The sequence below is a fragment of the Podarcis pityusensis genome (genome assembly GCF_964106645.2).
Source record: "Podarcis pityusensis genome assembly, chromosome: 14".
Classification (NCBI taxonomy): Eukaryota; Metazoa; Chordata; class Lepidosauria; order Squamata; family Lacertidae; genus Podarcis; species Podarcis pityusensis.
The window spans coordinates 19134430-19155325 of record NC_138039.1 but is presented as its reverse complement, the minus strand read 5'-3'; the positions used below and the strand labels follow the sequence as shown (position 1 = coordinate 19155325).

At 51.2% G+C, this 20896-nt stretch overlaps 1 protein-coding gene across 1 annotated transcript; it reads left to right on the top strand.

The window, feature by feature from the left end:
- The first annotated feature begins 802 nt into the window (after positions 1-802).
- RHBDL1 (rhomboid like 1) lies at positions 803-20550 on the top strand. Its single transcript, XM_080981977.1, is given in 10 exon segments — positions 803-1231; positions 1233-1259; positions 1261-1605; positions 10748-10906; positions 12761-12985; positions 14148-14296; positions 15347-15459; positions 18230-18330; positions 19695-19755; positions 20099-20550. Coding segments are annotated over 10 exon segments (1740 nt in total). The 5' UTR covers positions 803-943; the 3' UTR covers positions 20371-20550.
- Positions 20551-20896: the final 346 nt, after the last annotated feature.

Below are 20896 nucleotides of genomic sequence, written 5' to 3'. Positions count from 1 at the left end.
TAATACGATATTGTGGCCAGGATCTAAACTTGATCCCAGACCAACTTGGTCCCTACACGTGTCGGGCACTCAAGCCTTCTCCACCCCCATCCCTGGGCCACATAGCAAACCACTTTTGAAATGGAAGCCCGGATCCCCACTGGGCTCAAGCAACAAGCCCTTAGGCATGAGTAAAGGACTGCTTTCTATCCCTGTGGATGATAAACAGGGTATTAAATAAAATTGTCCAGTAGCACCTTAAAGGTAAAGGGACCCCTGACCATTAGGTCTAGTCATGACCGACTCTGGGGTTGCGGCGCTCATCTCGCTTTATTGGCCAAGGGAGCCGGCGTACAGCTTCCGGGTCATGTGGCCAGCATGACTAAGCCGCTTCTGGCGAACCAGGGCAGCACATGGAAACGCTGTTTACCTTCCTGCCAGTGCGGTACCTATTTATCTACTTGCACTTTGACGTGCTTTCGAACTGCTAGGTTGGCAGGAGCTGGGACCGAGCAACGCGAGCTCACCCCATCATGGGGCTTTGAACTGCCGACCTTCTGATCAGCAAGTCCTAGGCTCTGTAGTTTAACCCACAGCGCCACCCGCATCCCAGTAGCACCTTAGAGACCAACTAAGTTTGTTCTTGGTATGAGCTTTCGTGTGCATGCACACTTCTTAGTTTAAGATGTTCTGTAACAGTGATGTGGGACCAGTGGCCCTCCAGGCCTCTGTATCTGGCCCTTGGGACTCTTCCCAGGCCGCATGCAACCTCCCTAAGCCTCCAGAAACGCTCTCCATCCTCCTCACCTGCTTTTGCCTGGGTGGAGAGAAATGCCCCCCTCCTCTTCTGTTTTTTGCCTGGCTGGACCACGCCCCTTACGGTGCACAGACTGCACCTGTTGTTCCGCCCCCTTTCGCCTCTGGCCCTGCCCTCTGCCGGCATGTGGCCCGCGGCAGGTTACCCATGAGGAAATGCGGCCCTCGGACTGGAAGGAGGGGGAAAGGGGCTCTCCACCCCGCCCCTGTCCTTTGGGATCCCTTCCCCGCCAATCGGGTGGGAGAAAGAGGCGGGTCCGAGCGAGCCTCCCTCCCTCCCTCGCTTCGCGGGCGCCGCCGGCCGCTGCGGCTCCGGGTGGCCCGCCGCGCGCTCCTCTTCTCCCTGCGCCGCTTCGCGAGGGCGCCAGAGGGGGCTGCAGCGCTGCTGCTGCTGCTGCGTGCGCCGGGCGCCCGTCCATCCGTCCCTGTTCGCAGCAGCAGCAGCAGCGAGGAGAAGCGGCGCTTGCCTGCCTGCCTGCCTGCCCGCCCGGCCGCCGCTCCTGCGCAACGCCCTCCCTCGCGCCGCCCGAGGCGCAGCGGGCGCCTCCCTCGCCTCGCCTCTCCCCGCCCCGCCGGGCTGCCCTAGGCTCCGCCTGCCCGGCTTGCTGCCTGCCACTCGCCTCGGGAACCCGGGCTGCTGCTGCTGCTGCTGCTGCTGCTGCTGCTGGTCCCGCTGCTGCTGCTGCTCGGTCGCCTTCCCGGCGGGGGAAAGAAGGCAAGGCAGCCGCCGGTGGTGCCAGTGCCGCCGCTGCCGCCGCCCGTGCGCGCTCCTCCGCTGTCCTCCTCTCCCTCCGCCGTCCAGCCCAGCAGGTATATGGATAGAAGCTCGTTGCTGCAGCTCATCCAGGAGCAGGTGAGCCAGGCGGGATGAGGCGCCGTTTCCACGGCAGCGTCGCTGCCGGCAGGCTCCCCTTGGCATGGGGGGTGGGGAGGAAGGGGGGCGGCGGGGATGGGGTGGGGGCAGTGGCATCTCGTGGAGGGGAGAGGGTCGCAGCTGGGCAAACAGGTTGCAGTGCCCCGGAAAAGCGACTCCTTCGGCTGCTGGTGTGGGGTCGGGCGGGCACGGTGCCAGCCCTCCCGCTGCTTGCCTTGGCATCGCTTTGGCCGGGCCACGTGTGGCTGTGCCAACCAGGAGATACTCCAGCTTCAGGGTGCAGGAGGGAGGGAGGGAAGGAAATGGGCAGGCATGGGCGGGGTGAGGACTAGGTAGAGCCGTCCATGAGCACCTTCCGATTGGAGGGTGGCAGGGGCCCATTTAGATGGTGGTGGGTTATTTCACGATGGAGCCATAAGGGATTTGCTTGGAATTTTCATTTATTTATTTGGTGGGGTGGGAGATTTAGACAGGTGTTGCCCCACCCCCAGCTTTCAGATCTGTGGTCTTCCTATTGGCATTTATCGTGTTGCTCCATGACCCAGAGGTCACCTAACGTGAAAACCTGCACCATGCATTCAAACCACTCTCTTGCCACTTTAGCAGTCATGGCTTCCTCTAAAGAATCTTGGGAGCTGTAGTTTGTTATGGGTGCTGGGAACCATAGTTCTGCATGTGGTCTCCTAACAACCCTCAGCACTCTTAATGAACTACAGTTCCTAGGATATTTTGGTGGTGGTGAGACATAACTGTTTAAAGTGGTCTGAGAGTGTGTTAAATGCATAGTGCAGATATGACCTCCAGCACTGCCCGCCGCTGATCCAGAGAGCATAGAGCCAGACTTCATGGGCTGAATCACTGCTGCTAGTGGGCAATCCATCTTTGCTGTTGCCTTTGGCCCTGGCCCCTTGCCTATCCAGCCTAAAGGTCTGAGACCAAGGAAGAACTGGCACGAGTTTGTACTGAAAAATAGATGGGATGCTCATTTATTTATTCATTATTGCATTTATATTCCACCTATTCTTAAAGGAGCTCAAGGTTGTGTGCGTAGTTCTTCCCTCTTCCCATTTTATCCTCACAATAACTCTGAAAGGTAGGTTAGGTCGAGAGACATTGCCTAGCCCAAGATTACTCAGGATGAGTGTGGGTTTGAGCCTTGGTCTCTCAGGTCCTGCTCTGGTGCTGTAACCACTACACAACACGGCCACTGCCATGGCTGAAGCCCAGGGCAGTCTGCCTGGCAGGGGGACAAAAATGTGTTTGCAGCATGACAGGATCTGTGGATTCCCCACTGATGGAATCCGGGCTCTGAGTCTTAGTGGGACCACTGCCTTCTTGGGTACCATAAAATTGCAGAGTTGGAAGGGACCATGGGGGTCATCTAGTCCAACCCCCTGCAACACAGGAATCTCTTCCCCATCATAGAATTGGAACCCACAATCCTGAGAGTAAGAGTCTCATGCTCTACTGACTGAGCTACCCCGAGTCTTATCTTTTGGTGACTTTGCAAGGAACTCAAAACCTTGTCTGCAGAACAGCTGAAATTCTCTTGCTGGAGGCTGAGCCAATTGTGCTTTTGTCACTTCCGTCACCCCTGTGTCCAGATCAGTCAGCGGCCTCTCAGGCAAAACCCCCCATGAACCTCCATGGCATATTTCGTTTTGTCAAAGTGACCGTTTGTTTGGCTGTCTGTGAAGGATCCCTTCGTAAGAACTGCCGGGATCTGCTGTTGTTTCTGAGCTGAGCGCTGGCATAACGGTCTGGCTCAAAGCAGCGACTGCAAAGCCCAGAACAGCCCCTGCTTCAAATGGCTCCTTGGCTAAGAGTTCAGTTGGTGGGCTGAGGAGTCGCCATGCTGTCTGTCTTGGCACCGTCCATCAGCAGCATGGGGACATGGGTACCACCAGCCTGTTTCACAGGGCTGTTGTTGTAAGTGTTGCCGAGATAACGGATGTGAAATGCTTGAGTGCTGTTGTAGAGCGGAGAACTGTTGTGCTCTGATCCTTCTTATGAGCTTTCCGTAGGAATCTGGTTGGCCACTGTGAGAACAGGATGCTGGGCTGAATGGAACATTGGTCTGATCCAGCCGGCTCCTCTTATGTTCTTATTGAAAGCTCTTTGTAATATTATTATGAGACTGCATTAAATCTCAATGTAAACAAGTGGCCTTGACCTGGTGGTGAAAACTGGAGTATGTCGTTACTGCTTCTGGACCAGTAGATGAGCCCCAGATTTTATATTAGTTGGGCAGCATACTATGACCCACAAACACACATGAGCTGCCTTAGCCAGACCCTCAGCCCATCTGGTTTAGTATTGTATACACTGACTAGCAGCAGCTCTCCAAGCCCTACCCGGAAATTGAACCAGAGGCCTTCTGGGGGCAAGGCAGATGCTCTACCATTCAGCTACAGTCTTTCTCCATTAACTGGAGAGCAACACAGCTAGGGCTTCACACCATCATTAAGGTGAGAGTCACATAGAATTCTGGAAGATAAAATCTTTGCTATAAGATAGTTGGGACTGCAGATCCTATGCACACTTGCTTGGGCGTAAGAAGTGCAGAATTCAGTGAGACTTCTGTGGAAGCATCCGTAGGATTGCACAATGGGAATAGCAGTCCTAAGCACTGTTTACTCTCACGACATTGAATGGGGCTTATTTCCCTAGTAGGTTTAGAATTATAACTTGGACAAGTTTATAACAGCTCTTCCTCAGTATTCCCAACTGTGAAATGGGAACAGTAAAGCTTGTGTACACACACACACACACACACCCCACATCACTGTTATGTGAACAAACAAAACAAAATTAGAAATTCAACTGACTCAGCTGATCTAATACAGTTTTGTTCCCTGGTTTATTCAGTCACAGGGGCTGATGTGAGGGGAGGAATGAGCTTGCCCTATTCTCCTTCCTATAAAGATAACTTACTGCATGACCTGGGCTCAGTCCTCTCAAAGCACACTTTTTGGGGGCAGGGGGGGCAGAGATGAAGTTTTGTGTTAGCACAGAACTCCATGAAGCTGGGTATTTAATCTAAGCGGGGAGCAGTTAACTTCTGGCACTCCAGATGTTGCTGGACTCCAAATCCCATCAGCCCCAGCCAGCACGGCGAATGATCAGGAGTGCTGGGTGTTGATTCTAACAACGTCTGGAGGGACACAAAGATTAGCTGCCACTGATATGCCTGACTCACACAACAAGTTGTGTGTGGTGAAAGGGAGCGGGTGAACTTCTTGTAGGAGCACTGGAAGCTACCTTATAGTGAGTCAGATCACTGGTCCATGCAGCTTACCATTGCCCACACTGACCGGCAGTGCCTCTCCAGCAGGAGTCTGAACAACATGCCTGTGAACTGCGATGCAGGAACGTGCATGGCTGTACTTGCAAGTTTCGTGTAAGTTACAGTACTTTGTGGTTAGCATGCGCTGGGTGATGCTGTGCCGGGGCAAGGCAGAGAGGAAAGAGCAGCTGGCTACAACAGGGGCAGCTGACTAGCTTTATAATATGCTGACCTAAATAATCCACATGAACGGCTTCCACTATCCCCCAGTGACCTCCCAAGGGAGAGAGGAAAAGCAGCTGCTAGGAGCAGTGGGGCTTTAATTGTCAGCATCCCGGAATTTACTCTGGGTTAGGGTAGCCCCTCCAGGATCAAGAGAAGACCCTGCAGCAGGGTCAGCCCCTAAGCAGGAGATTCAGGAGTGATGACATGCGACTCGTCCTTCTCATGTTTCATTCCATGCTGTCATGCAGGGACATGGAAGCCTTTTTTAGCCTTGGGGCTGCATTCCCTACTGGGCAACCTTGGTGGGAGGGGACATGCCAGTGGTGGGCGGGGCCTGGGGCAAAACTGGACGGAGCCACAAATGCAAATTTTAAAGGAATGTGTAAAGGAGGCTGGTTTCTACAGACACACGCCCTCTCTACCCTCCAAAGCAAGAGGCATTGTCAGAATTCAAGGACACTTTCCAGCCAGGCAAAAACACTCAAGCAGGGGGCAAATCAGGGGCAGTGAGGGGTGTGGCTTGAGGAAAGAGGGTGTGTCTGATGAGTGGGTGTGGCCTGGGGAAAGGGTGTCTGCCTGGAGAGGGGTGTGGCTTGGGGGGGAAAGACGAGGCTCACAGATGGTGGTGGGGAACTCAGGTTTGGCCTGGAGAGAGAGAGGCCGGGCAGTCTGAATTTGGCCCTTTGAGGCCCCCCAACCGTACTATAAGGTATTTTCTTCCCACTTTCTCCATTGGGTGAAAATTTTCCAAAGTGGCTAACATTATAACCTTAAAAACAAACAGCCTTCAACAACATGGCAAGGAAACAGAACAGCAAGACTGTAATGGCAGCAGTTGCAGGCGACTTAAAAGCAAACAAACCCTAAAGGCATAAATGCAGAATTAATGAAACAGCAGGCACTGAATAGAGCAGCAGCTTACAATCCCTGAAGGTGTGTGTTTTTGGTTTTTTTAAAAAGTTCTGTTGGGTTGGGTAGAAACAGTAACGCTCAATTGCTTGGGCAAAGAAGAGTCAGGGGATGCTGTCCAAGTGCTGAACCAGTGGGGATGCAATAATGGACTGGATGGGGCCCAAGAAGCTGCAGCTGAAACCTGACAAGGTGGAGGTGCTGTGGATCCTAGGTATGGGAAGTGAGCCCAATGCTTGCTCGGGTTATGCTCCCTCCAAGAGAGAAAGTGCATGGAGTTTTATGACCTACTCAGACTTTTGGCGTTTGGCCCATCACTTTTCAAAGTTGATTTAATATGATGGACTGCTTTTAACCCACTTTAATTGTGCAAACCTACATTTTTGGTTGCACCCGAATCCCTCTAGCAAAACAGTCTGGAGGCCTCCTAAGATGCAATGGATTCTCCCCCACCCCCTTGCTAAATGCTCCACCACTAGACAGCGCAACCCACCAAGTCACAAGAGGGACTGATTCTTGTTTGCAGTGTGGGGAAGGCACGGCTTGCAATGCATGTGGCAAAATGAAGGCTTGTTCTTAGCTTGGGGCAACCTCCACCCCCAGAGCATGTTTTTGTCCTTGGCAATATATTTCCAGGTATTGACAGCCCCATGTTTGGCATGGCCCTTGCATGCTGTTGGACCCTGAAAACTACTAGTAGCTGACTTTCACCAGCCAGGACTTCCTTGTGCTGGGAGATGGGCAGGTGAGGACAGAGTGCTTTCCTGCTGCTCAAACCTGATGACATTTCTCTCTGTGTGTTCCTCCTTCCCTCCCGCCCAAGCATTCCCTGTCCTGCCCATTTCTCAATGACATTGCCAGCTTGTTCTCTTTTCTGTGCCTTCTCTTCCCTGGAGGGATAAAATGGCAAAGACAATGTAATGTGTAGAATAATTTTGTTTTACTAGCTCTGCCACATGCTTGGAACCGTGGGCACTTTGGATGCCCTGGGCAGGGTTTTCAAGGGGTGCTTTTCTTTCTGGCTAAACCTTCCACCTTAGATTATTTTGTGTGTGTATTCCCCCGCTCCCACCAACAGAACAAAATAGCAATATAGACTAACCCATTTTATTATACAGTGGTACCTCGGGTTAAGTACTTAATTCGTTCCGCAGGTCCGTACTTAACCTGAAACTGTTCTTAACCTGAAGCACTACTTTAGCTAATGGGGCCTCCTGCTGCCGCCGCGCCACCAGAGCATGATTTCTGTTCTCATCCTGAAGCAAAGTTCTTAACCCAAGGTACTATTTCTGGGTTAGCGGAGTCTGTAACCTGAAGCGTATGTAACCCGAGGTACCACTGTACTGCTTTGTGTGGCTTTTTCCGGTCTCCTGTTCATTTCCAGCCTAGATGCAACCTGTTTAATGCATTTTCCTGAAGCGTCTGTAACCTGAGGTACCACTGTATATACTTTTTTATGGTATACGCTTCTGTGGATTCAAGTCTACTTCATCAGATGTGCACACAAATTATATAGTGTTATAGGTTGGGGAGCGGGGGTCAGTCAGGGGGTAACCATGGGTCACTTCTAAACCTATGATCCTGTATCTGTGAGGTTAGAATCTATAAGGGAAACTCTGCTGAACCAGTCAGACCAGACTCTTTGTAAGATAATGGCATGAACTGGCCAGCTAAGTGCTGCCATTTACATGTCCAAGGAGGTTACCCTGTTGCCATAGAGACAAGTGGCTGGGCCTTTTCCCACCTCATCTGGCTGGATGCCATAGGAGGGATAAAAATATGCCAAGAGAGCTGTGTGTGTGTGCGCGCGCTCATGCATTTTTGGCTGATGCTAGAAGCTGTAGACGCAGAGGCTTGTCTTGCTCTGTGCTGAACCCAATGCTATGGCTTGGGGATCTCCCTGGGAACAATGGGGAGGTAAGATCTGTTGGAGTGCTCATGCTGTGAGCCCCTCTGTCCTATGCTCATGTTACAGATATATGTAAGTAAATGATATACCCCAAAGACAACACAGACTCCTCTGACCTTCACTCCAAGGGATCTAAGCCCTGGGCAAGTGTGGGAATCTCTGGAGTCTCTTACTACTCAGAGATTGGGGTGCGCATGACAGACTGTTTCCCTAAACTCTCTCTCTCGTTCAGCCATTCTTGACATTCCTGAAGACAGCCTTACAAGTGTAAAATAGTTCTTTCCAGATACAAAAATAGCCACACATCTCAGGGTGGGTTAGTCATGTTGATTAGCAGAAATGCCTTGGGGAGACTATAATAGCCCCCAGAGACACTTTCAGTCATGTCTCCACAGTGTCCTACTTTGCAGCAGACAGTCCTCTTATCGGAAGGGCCGCCCAGTCTAAGTTTAGTTTAAGAAAGGAGAGCAGGAGGGACTGCGAAGTTGCCCATCGATGGTTTGAACACATGGATAGCAGACTGAGCCGTCGGGCACACAGCTCACCTGGTCACAGTCTTTTCCATAATGGGGAGATGTACTTCAAACAGAGTTTAAATTATAAATTACACTCCTCTTGTAAAAATGTGCACCTGCACATATATGTTAGCTGCTCCGATTAGCGCAAGAAAATTTTATACAGCCTTTTGCTTTTCCTTTATGAATATGCATTTTCTCTTTTTTAGGGAGGTAGGTGCCTAAGCAGATAGATACCATTAAAAAACAACAACAAATAAATGAAGCTGAGATTCTCATGAAATGCTTAAGGGGGAAATCAATTTGGGTTTCAACACTGCATATGAGGCAGGTTGCTTGATTTTGAGAAGTGAGTTGACCAGTGCCCAGAAACCTTTCGGAAACCAACTACCATACATGTTTAGATCTACTGAAGCCAACTCATGAAGTCATCGCCTTGGTTAGCAGTGCTAGCCCTGGTTCCCAGTGTAGTGCTGGGAATGTTCCCTGCTTGGAATCCTGGAGAGCCTCTGCCAGTCAGTGTAGACAGCTCTGTGCTAGATGGACCAATGGTCTGATTTGGTATGAGGCAGCTTCCTATGTCCCCCAGAATGTTATCTTCTGTTTGGTAATTTTCAAATGCAAATGGAAGATGGTCAGGAGAGATTTTTGGCACAGCATTACTCAACAAAAGCTGTTTATTGAGCTGTTTGTTAAAATAATTCTTTGGCTTACTGTTGCAACAGGCACTTTCAGCTGTTGCGTTAATGTCTCGGTTGGAAGATTGATTGTTGTTGGGGTGTGTGTGTGTGCGCGCATGTGTGTGTGTGTAAAAAAATCCAAGTTCTGCATTGTCTCAAATTCTTTCCTCCCCCGCCCCAAATTATGCAGATGAGCCAAGTTGATTATATTTATCTTGAATAATAGATTCATTTGGCTACAGAGTACGGTTGAGGACACAGTGGTCTGTTTTTTAAGGGCACGTGAAGGAGGAATGCATTTCGAAGTGTGTTAGGGCAATCAAATTTATTTTTGCTCATCCTTAAGATTTCATCTCCTTGCACTTTCGCCACCTCCACATCCCTTGGGGTCCCTTCCAACTCTACAATTCTATGAACACTCAGACTGCGCTGCTTACTGGTTCAATGCCTGCCTGCCTGCCTTTTACCTGTGGATCACTGCTACTTACTGAATCAGGCAAGGAGCTATGCAGGATGTTGAAGCCAGATTTACACCTGGTTCAATGTATCCCCTACTTAACTTCAAAGTTTTGGATTGCAAAATTGCTCCGGTCACAGGCTTGAAAGTTTCAACCAAGCCCCATGGTCAGCATGGTGTAGTGGTTAGTGTGTTGGTCTAGGAGCTGGGAGACCAAGGTTCAAACCCCCACTCAGTCATGAAGCCAGCCAAAGGGTGCATTCAAATGTGGGGTATATTGCCTTAGTTGTCTTGCTTATAATGCTGAAGCTTCTTTCCCATTTTCTAATGTCCCTTTCATGTTGCAGCACCTGCTGTTGCAGCACCTGCTGCATCATGGAACTGTGGCTTTTTGACCGATATACTAGCCTGTCACTCTAAATTTCATTCACGCCAAGTAAGCATGTTGTGACATAGAAAAATGAACATCAGTGAACACCGCAGCTAACCTCTTTCTCCGTGAACACCTCCACCCTTTCTGCATGTGTCTACTTCTGTTCCCCCACGATTGCCCCATGAAAATGGAAGGGAAGAACTCTATGCTGGTATAGCACCCCAAAATTCTGCCACTTTACTCCCACAATTTTCCGGGTCAAGGGAGCTGCAAATTTTTCTGGAATCAAAAATAACACAGAAATAAGCTCTAAACATGCACTGTAGTCCGTTAGTTTTCCCAAAGTGACTTCTACATGGTGTGAAAGTTCAAATGTAATGCAGAACAGGGAAACGTCAGGAAAACAAACAAAACTGCCTTGCGAATACAGCCACAGTTTCGGCCTGTAACTTACCTTGCAGGGTTGTTGTGCAGAAGGTGGGAAACAATGAGCTCCTTGGAAGGGAAGGTGGGATATAAATGCAATAATAAAAAAATGGCTAGGAACTTGAGGTTGTCAGGGCGTGGGAGCTAACCAACCAGCAATAATTTAGGGATACGGAATTCTTCACCCAGTATCAAATTCTGTCCTTGCACAGAATAAACAGCCCTGCTGAGATGGATCACCACTCTTGATTTCCAGCTTATTCGTTGTCGCTAATGCCCAGTGCTGATTCTTCAACAGCTTGATCCTGAAAACACCGGTTTCATTGGCGTGGAGACCTTTGCCAGCCTGGTACACAGCCATGAACTGCCTCTGGACCCCGCAAAACTGGAGATGCTGGTGGCATTGGCACAGAGCAACGACGAGGGACAGATCTGCTATCAGGAGCTGGTAGACCTGGTCAGTGGCATGAGTCCTGGCAGCCACCGTAGTTGTGGCTGCATCAGTGCTTGTGATTCTGCACAGTTTCTGACCTATACCTCTTAAGATAAAATAAGAATCAGTAAGCAAGTTCACACAAAGCATTCATTGGAAAGAGCAATAAAAGCAGACTTTTTGTAGGTAAGCTTGTTTGAGCAAAGAAAGCTGTAGGATGAAGGTGCCTGTCTAACATCACAAGTATTGGACGTAACAAACGCTCCCTGCAAGTGATGGTTTGCAGATTGAAGCCCACTGGGTGGGCCTTGGGACAGTCACAGTCTCTCAGCCTAACTCGCCTCCCAGGGATGTTGTGAGAGCAAAATAAGGAAGAAGAGAACCAATGTCGGCCACCCGGAGCTCCTTGGAGGAAAGGTGCAATATAAATGCAATACGGGTGGTGCTGTGGGTTAAACCACAGAGCCTAGGTCAGAAGGTCGGCGGTTTGAATCCCCGCGACGGGGTGAGCTCCCGTTGCTCGGTCCCAGCTCCTGCCAACCTAGCAGTTCGAAAGCACGTCAAAAGTGCAAGTAGATAAATAGGGGAGGTAAATGGCATTTCCGTGTGCTGCTCTGGTTCACCAGAAGTGGCTTAGTCATGCTGGCCACATGACCTGGAAGCTGTACACCAGCTCCCTTGGCCAATAAAGCGAGATGAGCGCCGCAACCCCAGAGTCGGCCACGACTGGACCTAATGGTCAGGGGTCCCTTTACCTTTACCTAAATATAATTATAAAACTTCATGCCTCTCTTTTCCACTCGAATGTGCTTTCCCTGCCTGCCTGGCTTGAGCAGGAGTGCAAAATGTTTTGCCAAATTTTGAAGCCAGTAAGATTTTGTAGAAGTCAGACATATCCACTGATCTCCCTCTCCATCACAACAACCTTGCTAGGTAGGTTAGGCTGAGAGATAGAGACTGTCCCAAGGTCACCCTGTGGGTTCCTATAGGGGAAGGCTTCACAGGAGGAAGACCCAGTATATGTAGAATCCCCCGCCCTCCTGTAATCTTGGATAGCGAAGGGGGAGGGAGAGTCCAATTAAAGGGATAATATCCAATTCTCTTCTTTTCTTCCTAAGTTCTTTGTTAAAAAGCATTTAGGCCGCACCAGCTATCCAGTTCTGAATACTTAATAGTCAATAATTTCTCCTTAATTGGCTCAGCTGAATGCCAAGATGGTAAGGCAAGGAGGAAGGCATTAGTAGGCAGGCTCCGTCTGCACACCGTGTGACCTGCAATTCAATTCCCGAATGCAGCTCATCTCCCTGAGCAAGGTCTTTTGGTGCTCATCATGCAGCCCCAAAGGACTGAGCTTGCCCTTAAGCACCAGGGAAGCTGGTGGGAGGTCAGGCCCCACAGTGCCCCCTGCTGGCCAAACATGGGGTCTCCCTCCCTTAAGCCAGTCCGCGTTTAGCTGGGAAGCAGGAGTAAAACTCTCGGCAGCCACCTTTTTTTTATTTAAGAGCCAGTGTCTCCTCGTTCGAGTATCTTCTGAAACTACGAATTCACCAGGCCAGCCTTTCTCTCTTAGCTTCAGCTCCCCATCTGCGACAAAAGGGTATTAGGACTGACCTACCTAACAGGGGTGTCTGCAAGGCTGTTTTCAATGCTTGCTGCCAGTTTCTCATAGTAATTATCTTGGATATATTTGCAATGCAAGGTTAGCAGCTGACTGGAGGCTTTAAGCAGTGCTGACAAAGGGCAATAATACAGAGCATCATTTACTGGCTGGCTGGGGGGTGGGGGTGGCGAGAGCTGGAGCCTGGGGGGCTGGTTCGCCCCGAGAGCTCCAGGGAGCGGGTCTCCTGCCTCTTTGCATGACGTGGCCCCTCTCTGCAGATCAGCAGCAAGCGGTCGAGCAGCTTCAAGCGAGCCATCGCCAACGGGCAGAGGGCGCTTCCCCGCGATGGGCTCCTGGACGAGACGGGCCTGGGGTTCTACAAGCGCTTTGTGCGCTACGTGGCCTACGAGATCCTTCCCTGCGAGATGGACCGGAGGTGGTACTTCTACCAGCACCGCACCTGCCCCCCTCCGGTTTTCATGGCAGTCGTCACATTGACCCAGGTGGGCGGAGAGGGGATCTGCTGTTCGCCCGAGTGCCAGTGGAGGGCACCCTCCTCTTAGGGGGAAGAGGCAGCCCGTGGTTAACTTTTAAAACTTTTAAAGAAAGCTTGGTCAGCGTCTTGTGGAGACACCAGGTTCTGCAGCTGGAGGAATTCTCCTTGTGTGCATGCACCTGTGTTTTGATCATATGTATAAAAAGAATTCCTGCTGATATAAAACAAAATGCTGCAAATGGATCTCGTTTACAGTCATACCTTGGGTTACAGCTGCTTCAGGTTGTGTTTTTTCGGGTTGCAGACTGCTGAAACCCGGAAGTACCGGAACGGGTTACTTCTGGGTTTCGGCAGTTGCGCATGCGCAGAAGCGCTGAATCGCAATCCGCGCGTGCTCAGACGCGGGTTGCAAACGCTGCAGGTTGTGAACGTGCATCCCTCACTGATCACGTTTGCAACCTGAGCTTCCACTGTATTCTAGTTTTGCACAACTTATTCTGCTTTGCCTACTCATGGGTGGAGGAGGTGCTGCAGAAGGTGCTGAACCCCAACAATTTCTGCGTCCCCCAACTATTTGGACATCTGAGATTTGACTAGGCATTGCCCCCACTCTGTTTCTTTCCTGCAGTCATATATTTGCAACCCTGAGGACCAGCATATTGCTTTGTTTTTTTAAAAAAGGAGAAGAATTTAGTGACCAGTACAGTGGTACCTTGGGTTAAGTACTTAATTCGTTCCGGAGGTCCGTTCTTAACCTGAAACTGTTCTTAACCTGAAGCACCACTTTAGCTAATGGGGCCTCCTGCTGCTGCTGTGCCGCCGGAGCACAATTTCTGTTCTCATCCTGAAGCAAAGTTCTTAACCCGAGGTACTATTTCTGGGTTAGCGGAGTCTGTAACCTGAAGCATATGTAACCTGAAGCATATGTAACCCGAGGTACCACTGTATTGCTTTGTATGGCTTTTTCTGGTCTCCTGTTCATTTCCAGCCTAGACGCAACCTGTTTAATGCATTTTCAGCTATTTTCTTGAGGACTAGAGACATAGGAAGGGGAGGCAGCTTTATCAACTTTATCTCTGGGTGTTGCCAAGGTGCTGGACAGCCTCACACCCATTTGGACACCATAGTAGAGCATCCTAAATAACCTCCCCGCATCCTGTTTCTATTAGATCATCGTATTCCTCTGCTATGGGGCCCGGCTGAACAAGTGGGTCCTGCAGACATACCACCCCGAGTACATGAAGAGCCCCCTCGTGTACCACCCGGGACACCGCGCTCGTGCCTGGAGGTTCCTCACCTACATGTTCATGCATGTGGGGTAAGTGTCTGCCTTGTCTTGCCCCTCGTTGCTTCCAGCAGAGCCAGGGTCGGGAACCTCAGGCCTAGGGGCCAAATACAGCCCTCCAAACCTCTCTATTTCTCTCTCGGAACTCTCTGCAGCAGTGGCGTAGCGTGGGTTGTCAGCACCCGGGGCAAGGCAAGTGAGAGAGAGTGAGTGAGCCAGGTAGGGGCAGAGAGCTGCGAGTGCGAGCGCTCCCCCCCCAGATGTTGCGCCCGGTGCGGCCGGCACCCCCTGCACCCCCCACGCTACGCCACTGCTCTGCAGGCCACGCCCCCTCTGCAGCCACGCCCCTCGCCAGCCCTGCTCCACCCCTTTCTTGAGTGTTTCTGCCTGGCTGGGATGTGTCCCCGAACTCTGCTCGTGCCTCTCACTTTCTATGATGGAGGCTAGAGAGGAGTGAGTGAGTCAGTGTAGGAACTAGCCTACTGTGTAAAAGGTGGAATTTGCATTAGGCCCTCTGCCTACCCTTGGCATGTGGCCCCCAGAAGGTTGCCTGGTTTGGCAGCGTGGCCCTCGAGCTGAGAAACGTTCCCTGGACGAGAGATGTGCAAGTGAGCAAGCTGACTCCGTATTTTTGCAATGTGGGTACAGATGGGGGCGGGGAGGTGTCTATGGGCAGGGAGCACCAGCCCACTGCCACTGCAGATTAGCTCAGCCAGCACAGCATGAGACAGTTAATCTCAGGGTTGTGGGTTTGAGCCCCACGTCGGGCAAAAAGATTCCCGCATTGCAGGGGGTTGGACTAGATTGTCCTCAAGGTCCCTTCCAACTCTACAATTCTGTGAGATTCCTTTGGGTTCTGGAGGCAGCAGGAGAGGCTCCTTCTCTTGGACAAACGGCACCTGCAGACCTAGAGGAGGTGACGTTTGGGCCTGAGAGCTTCCGAGACCTGAGAACATCACAGGGTTTGGGGAGCTCTCATCGTTTCTGGCTCTCATCGTTTCTGGCAAGGTGAGCTGAACATTGTTTGTCCCCTCCTGGGATTCTTGGCTGCTGAGCTCACTGCCTTTCCGTGTCTCTTTCCAGGTTGGAGCAGTTGGGCTTCAACGCCCTCTTGCAGCTGATGATCGGGGTACCCCTAGAGATGGTTCACGGTATCCTTCGCATCAGCTTCCTCTACCTCGCAGGAGTTCTGGCAGGTGAGGGAGCACGGCTTGCAACTCCACTCTTCTCTAAGCCCCGCTGCTGGACACCATAAATCTGTTAGCCCTTAGGCCCAGGGTGGGGGAAGACGTTTCAGCCTGAGGGCCACATTCCCTGCTGGGCGACCTTCCAGGGGCCTTGCACCAGGGGTAGGAGGGGCAAGAGGCAAAAGTGGGCGGGGCCACAAGGGTACCTTTTGCCTTGTGCAGCAGGCTAGTCTCTGAACACCCCTGTCTCCATCTTCCATCATCCAAATTCACATTCCAGGCTGGGGCACATTCCAGCCAGGCCAGGACCCTCTGGGAGTTGTTCAGCACAGCCAGAGAGGGGTGGGGCCTGGGGAGAGTTCTGAGGGCCAGGTAGAGAGGCCTGGAGGGCCACACTCAGTCCTCAAGCCTGAGGATCCCCAGAGTGGCTTAACAGTCATTCTCTCTTCCCAGGGAACTCTGGGTAGTGTAGCTCTGTGAGGGGAACACAGGAGTCTCCTAACAACTCTCAGCACCTTTAACGAACTACAGTTCCCAGGATATTTGGGGGGGAAGCCATAAGTGGGATGATACTGCTTTACACGTATAGTGCAGATGAGGCCTTAAATTGTGGTACAGCACACAACACACACACACACACACACATTGTTGGGGTTTCATTTTGGTTCCATCTCCTTTCCTTCAAGACAGTTTATAAACAGCGCTCTGTGAACCAAAGTTCTGTCTCTGGAGCATCTAAATCCCTAAAAATTGAGACTGTCTCCCCTGGCTGTAGATCTCTCTCTCTCTTTCACGCACACACACACACACACAAAGAAAGATCCCTGCATTATCGCACACTGTCTCTGCCCGAGAGTCCAGTCTGACCAAATCCCACGTGGTCCCTGTCCAGGACAGCTGGGGGGCAGGGAGGCATCAGGCTCTAAATTACGGTGCTTTGGGAGAGTATTTATTGGCTGTCACTGCAAGCTTTATTTATTTATTTGTTTGCTGAGCCCCTGGGCAATTAGAGCAGCTGCTGGAATTACTCACCCATCCATGTCTTTTTTGGAGAGGCGGGGTGGTGGTGGTGGTGGTGGTGGAAGGGAGAGCGAAATGGAGGGTGAACAATTCCTCATCAGTCGCTGGCTCTCCTCTCCCAAGCTGCTGTCTCAGCAAAGTACATCTGGGGAGGGAGGGAAGGAGCACAGTCTGCCGGGCTGCCCCCAGTGGGCTCTGGGGAGAGCATTTCACAGCTTGCTAAGGCCTGTCCAGAAGAGGCTGGTATTTTTTCCCCTCCACAAACCCAAGAAGGTTGGTGGGTTTCAGATCTTCAAGGAGAACCCATCTGAAATTACAGATGGGTAGCCGTGTTGGTCTGCCATAGTCGAAATAGAAAAATTCCTTCCTGTAGCACCTTAAAGACCAACTAAGTTAGTTCTTGGTATAAGCTTTCGTGTGCAAGCACACTTCTTCAGATACACTGAAACAGAAGTTACCAGAAGGATCTGGTAACTTCTGTTTCAGTGTATCTGAAGAAGTGTGCTTGCACACGAAAGCTTATACCAAGAACTAACTTAGTTGGTCTTTAAGGTGCTACAGGAAGGAATTTTTCTATTCCATCTGAAATTGTTTAAACATGTCAGGCTTTTGTTTTCCCCCTTCCTCCATTCTTTGTCTTTGTCAACCTAGGGAAGCCCCAGATGTTTTGGACTACAACTCATAAGCCCCAGCCAGATATGCCAAGGGATGATGGGAGTCTGGGGGGGGCATCACATTGCTGACCCTGTGTGGGTCATATTCACACCATATGTTGAAAAGACCCTTATACCATTTTAACAGGCATGGTTCACCCCCCCCCCCCAAGAATTATGGGAACTGTAGTTTCTAAAGAGGTGGCACTGTGGGTTAAACCACAGAGCCTAGGACTTGCCAATCAGAAGGTCGGCGGTTCAAATCCCCGTAACAGGGTGAGCTCCCGTTGCTCGGTCCCTGCTCCTGCCAACCTAGCAGTTCGAAAGCACGTCAAAGTGCAAGTAGATAAATAGGTACCACTCTGGCGGGAAGGTAAACGGTGTTTCCGTGCACTGCTCTGGTTCGCCAGAAGCGGCTTAGTCATGCTGGCCACATGACCCAGAAGCTGTACGCTGGCTCCCTTGGCCAATAAAGCGAGATGAACGCCACAACCCCAGAGTCGGCCACAACTGGACCTCATGGTCAGGGGTCCCTTTACCTTTACCTAGTTTCTAAGGAGTTCTGAGTGAACAATTAGGAGAACAGTTCCCATCATTCTTTGGAGGTAGCCACGACTGTTCAGGTGTTTAATGTGTGGGGTGCGAAAGGGTTTCATGCTGGAGAAGGCAGTCCTTCAAGAAGAACCAGTGTGGTGTAATGGCTAGAGGGTTGGGCCATGACCTGGGAGACCAGGGTTCGAATCCCCACTCAGCCATGGAGCTCTAGCTGTGTTACCTTGAGGCAGCCGCCATCTCTCAGCCTAACCTACCTCACAGCGTTGTTGTGAGGATGAAGTGGGGAGAAGAACTGTGCACACTACCTTGAGTTCCTTGGAAGAAAATGTGGTATTAAAATATAATAAATAAAGTGAAGAATGCCTTGAGGTTTGGACAGGCAAGGGTGTTGCAGGGAGAGGATCATGGGTGTTGATCATTTACTGAGGGGTGTCCAGACTACATTTTTGCTGGCAACTAAATGCGTGTCAAGTTGCTGAGGCAATGAAAATCCTTGTTTGTGGTGCCCCTACCCAACTCCATCCTATTTCTCCTCCCTATTTCCCTTTCAGGTTCCCTGACCGTCTCCATCACAGACATGAGGGCACCTTTGGTTGGAGGTTCGGGGGGAGTCTACGCCCTCTGCTCCGCTCACCTGGCCAACGTTGTCATGGTGAGTGGGGTGCCACTTTGAACTGAATTGGGGAGGGGAACTTGATGGGTGATTCTGTGGTGAGATCTTCAACAAAATGTTGCCGTGCCATGTGGCTCCTGGGTTCTAGCCAGCCAGCCAGCCAGCCAGCCAGTACCCCTCAGGAATACAGTAGTACCTCGGGTTAAGTACTTAATTCGTTCCGGAGGTCCGTTCTTAACCTGAAACTGTTCTTAACCTGAAGCACCACTTTAGCTAATGGGGCCTCCTGCTGCCGCCACGCCGCTGGAGCACGATTTCTGTTCTCATCCTGAAGCAAAGTTCTTAACCTGAGGTAATATTTCTGGGTTAGCAGAGTCTGTAAGCTGAAGCGTATGTAACCTGAAGCATATGTAACCCGAGGTACCACTGTACTCCATTCCATTCTCGACTTTCCTCCTTGTTTTCTGGGACCTTCTGTTTGTTTCTCATTTTCCCTAGCAGACATTCTGCACTCTGTGGTCACTGAGCATACTCAGTCCTCATTGAGCTGTGTTTTGGGCGTGGGTGTTCCTCCCCTGACCCTCTCTATGGTTTCTTTTCTGAAATGAATTGTACTTTTTCATGCCTTGGTATTCTGCCAAACGTGGTGATACCTGCCTCTTGTCCCCAGGACTTGGCTAGACAAATAAAAAATATTATTTTAATTATATTAAAAGTATATCACACACTTCATCCAAGGATCGCAGGGGGGTTTATAGAACAGAACGGTGTCATGAAAAACTAAACCAAGTATTTATTTAGCCATTTGGAATATATCCACCTTAAGCAAATGACCCTTCAAGTGACTCACAACAGAACCCCCAAATCCAAACATCTCAGCCCTCTTTAGCTCCCCCACCCAGGTAAACAGATGGAGACAGAGTGTGCTCCTCCTCAGACCTACAGTCCTGGGACAGCTGGCTGGTGTAACTGGGTGCTGTTTCTGGCAGCGAGCAAGGAAGCCGGCTCCCTGCGGCTGCTCCTTCTCTGGCCAGTGGCTGGGGCCTGGCTGGCCTTCCCCTTGCCGTCACCTTCTTCCTGGGAGGTGGGTCGTTCAGCCTCACGGTGGCCTTGGACAGTGACAGAGGCCCAAGTGTGCTTCCCTTGAGCAGTGCCATTCCAGGGCAAATCCGTGAAGAAGAATTTCAGGATCAGGCTGAAAGCTCCTGGAGTTGTAAATATTGGTGGACGCGATACTGTTTCACTTTACGTTAGATCTGGTCGGCCGCTGCGAGAACAGACTGCAGGAGGTCCATAGGCCCGATCCTGCAGGCTCTTCTTACGGAAGGGGGTGTGATGAGAAAGGTATCAGGAGAAGAAGCTATGGGCAGGAAAAAAATCTAATTCTGTTTCTCTCTCCATAGAACTGGGCAGGGATGCGTTGCCCTTACAAACTGTTGCGCATGGTGTTAGCCCTGGTGTGCAGTAAGTATACTGGTCTCTCTTGGTTGAGACTTCCATGGTGCGGGGAAGACACAGGCCTTTCTTCCTGCATCCTTGACCCCATGTGTGAAACCCTAATTAAACACTGTGCAAGGGCCCGGATCCACTCTGGGTCAGCCCCAGATTACCCTGACTTGGATTGGGCCCAATTAAACCCTGAAACTGCTCGGGAGGGGGACATGGACACCTCTAATATAAATGTTATAAGGCACTATGTACATACCAAAGGAGGGGAGGGGCAATGACAGAGAGACATGCCTCAAAGGGACTAGAAGCTTGGGACTCGAGCTGTTGTGATCTCTCGTCTCTCTCTTTCCCCTCGCAGTGAGCTCTGAGGTGGGCCGGGCCGTTTGGCTGCGTTTCTCTCCCCCCTTGCCCTCTTCAGGCCCCCAGCCCAGCTTCATGGCCCACCTGGCAGGGGCGATTGTGGGCATCAGCATGGGCCTGACCATCCTCCGCAGCTATGAGGAGAACCTCCAGGACCAGTGCGGCTGGTGGGTGGTGCTTCTCTCCTACGCCACCTTCCTGGTCTTTGCCGTCTTCTGGAACATCTTTGCCTACGACCTTCTAGGGGCACAGATCCCGCCTCCCCCGTAGCAATCCCCTCCCGCTTCCCGGTCCCAGTTCTCTCTGCAACACCCGCCCTGGAAGTGCCAAAAACTGCAGACATCGCCGGAGAGAAAGGGAGGGGGCTGACCTGGCGCACAGGAGCGCAGGAGCCCAGCGACCGCGCGCCGCGTCTCCGAAGCGATGCGTCAGCCGGATGCCAAAAACAAGATTAGCAAGGACCCGTGCTAGGCTCCTGCGGGAAGAGGCCGGAGGGCAAATGGGGCAACCTGTGATCCAGGAACGAACAAACTGCCACCCCTTCCCCTAGAATTCCCTCTGTGTCCACCCCCAGCTCAGCTCCAAAGAGGGGTGGGGGGGAGATCCCTTAGCAACCGTGTTCTCAGAGATCCCCTTATAGGCATGAGAGTCTATGTATTCTTTTGGGGGAGGGAGGGTTGGTGGGTTGGTACCCCTTTACCCGTGTCTATTCCAGAGTTTTGTGTTCCTCCGGCAGAGCTGCGTCTGTGATGATGGATGCAGCTGCATCCGATGCCTTCAGATCATTCCTTGTGCT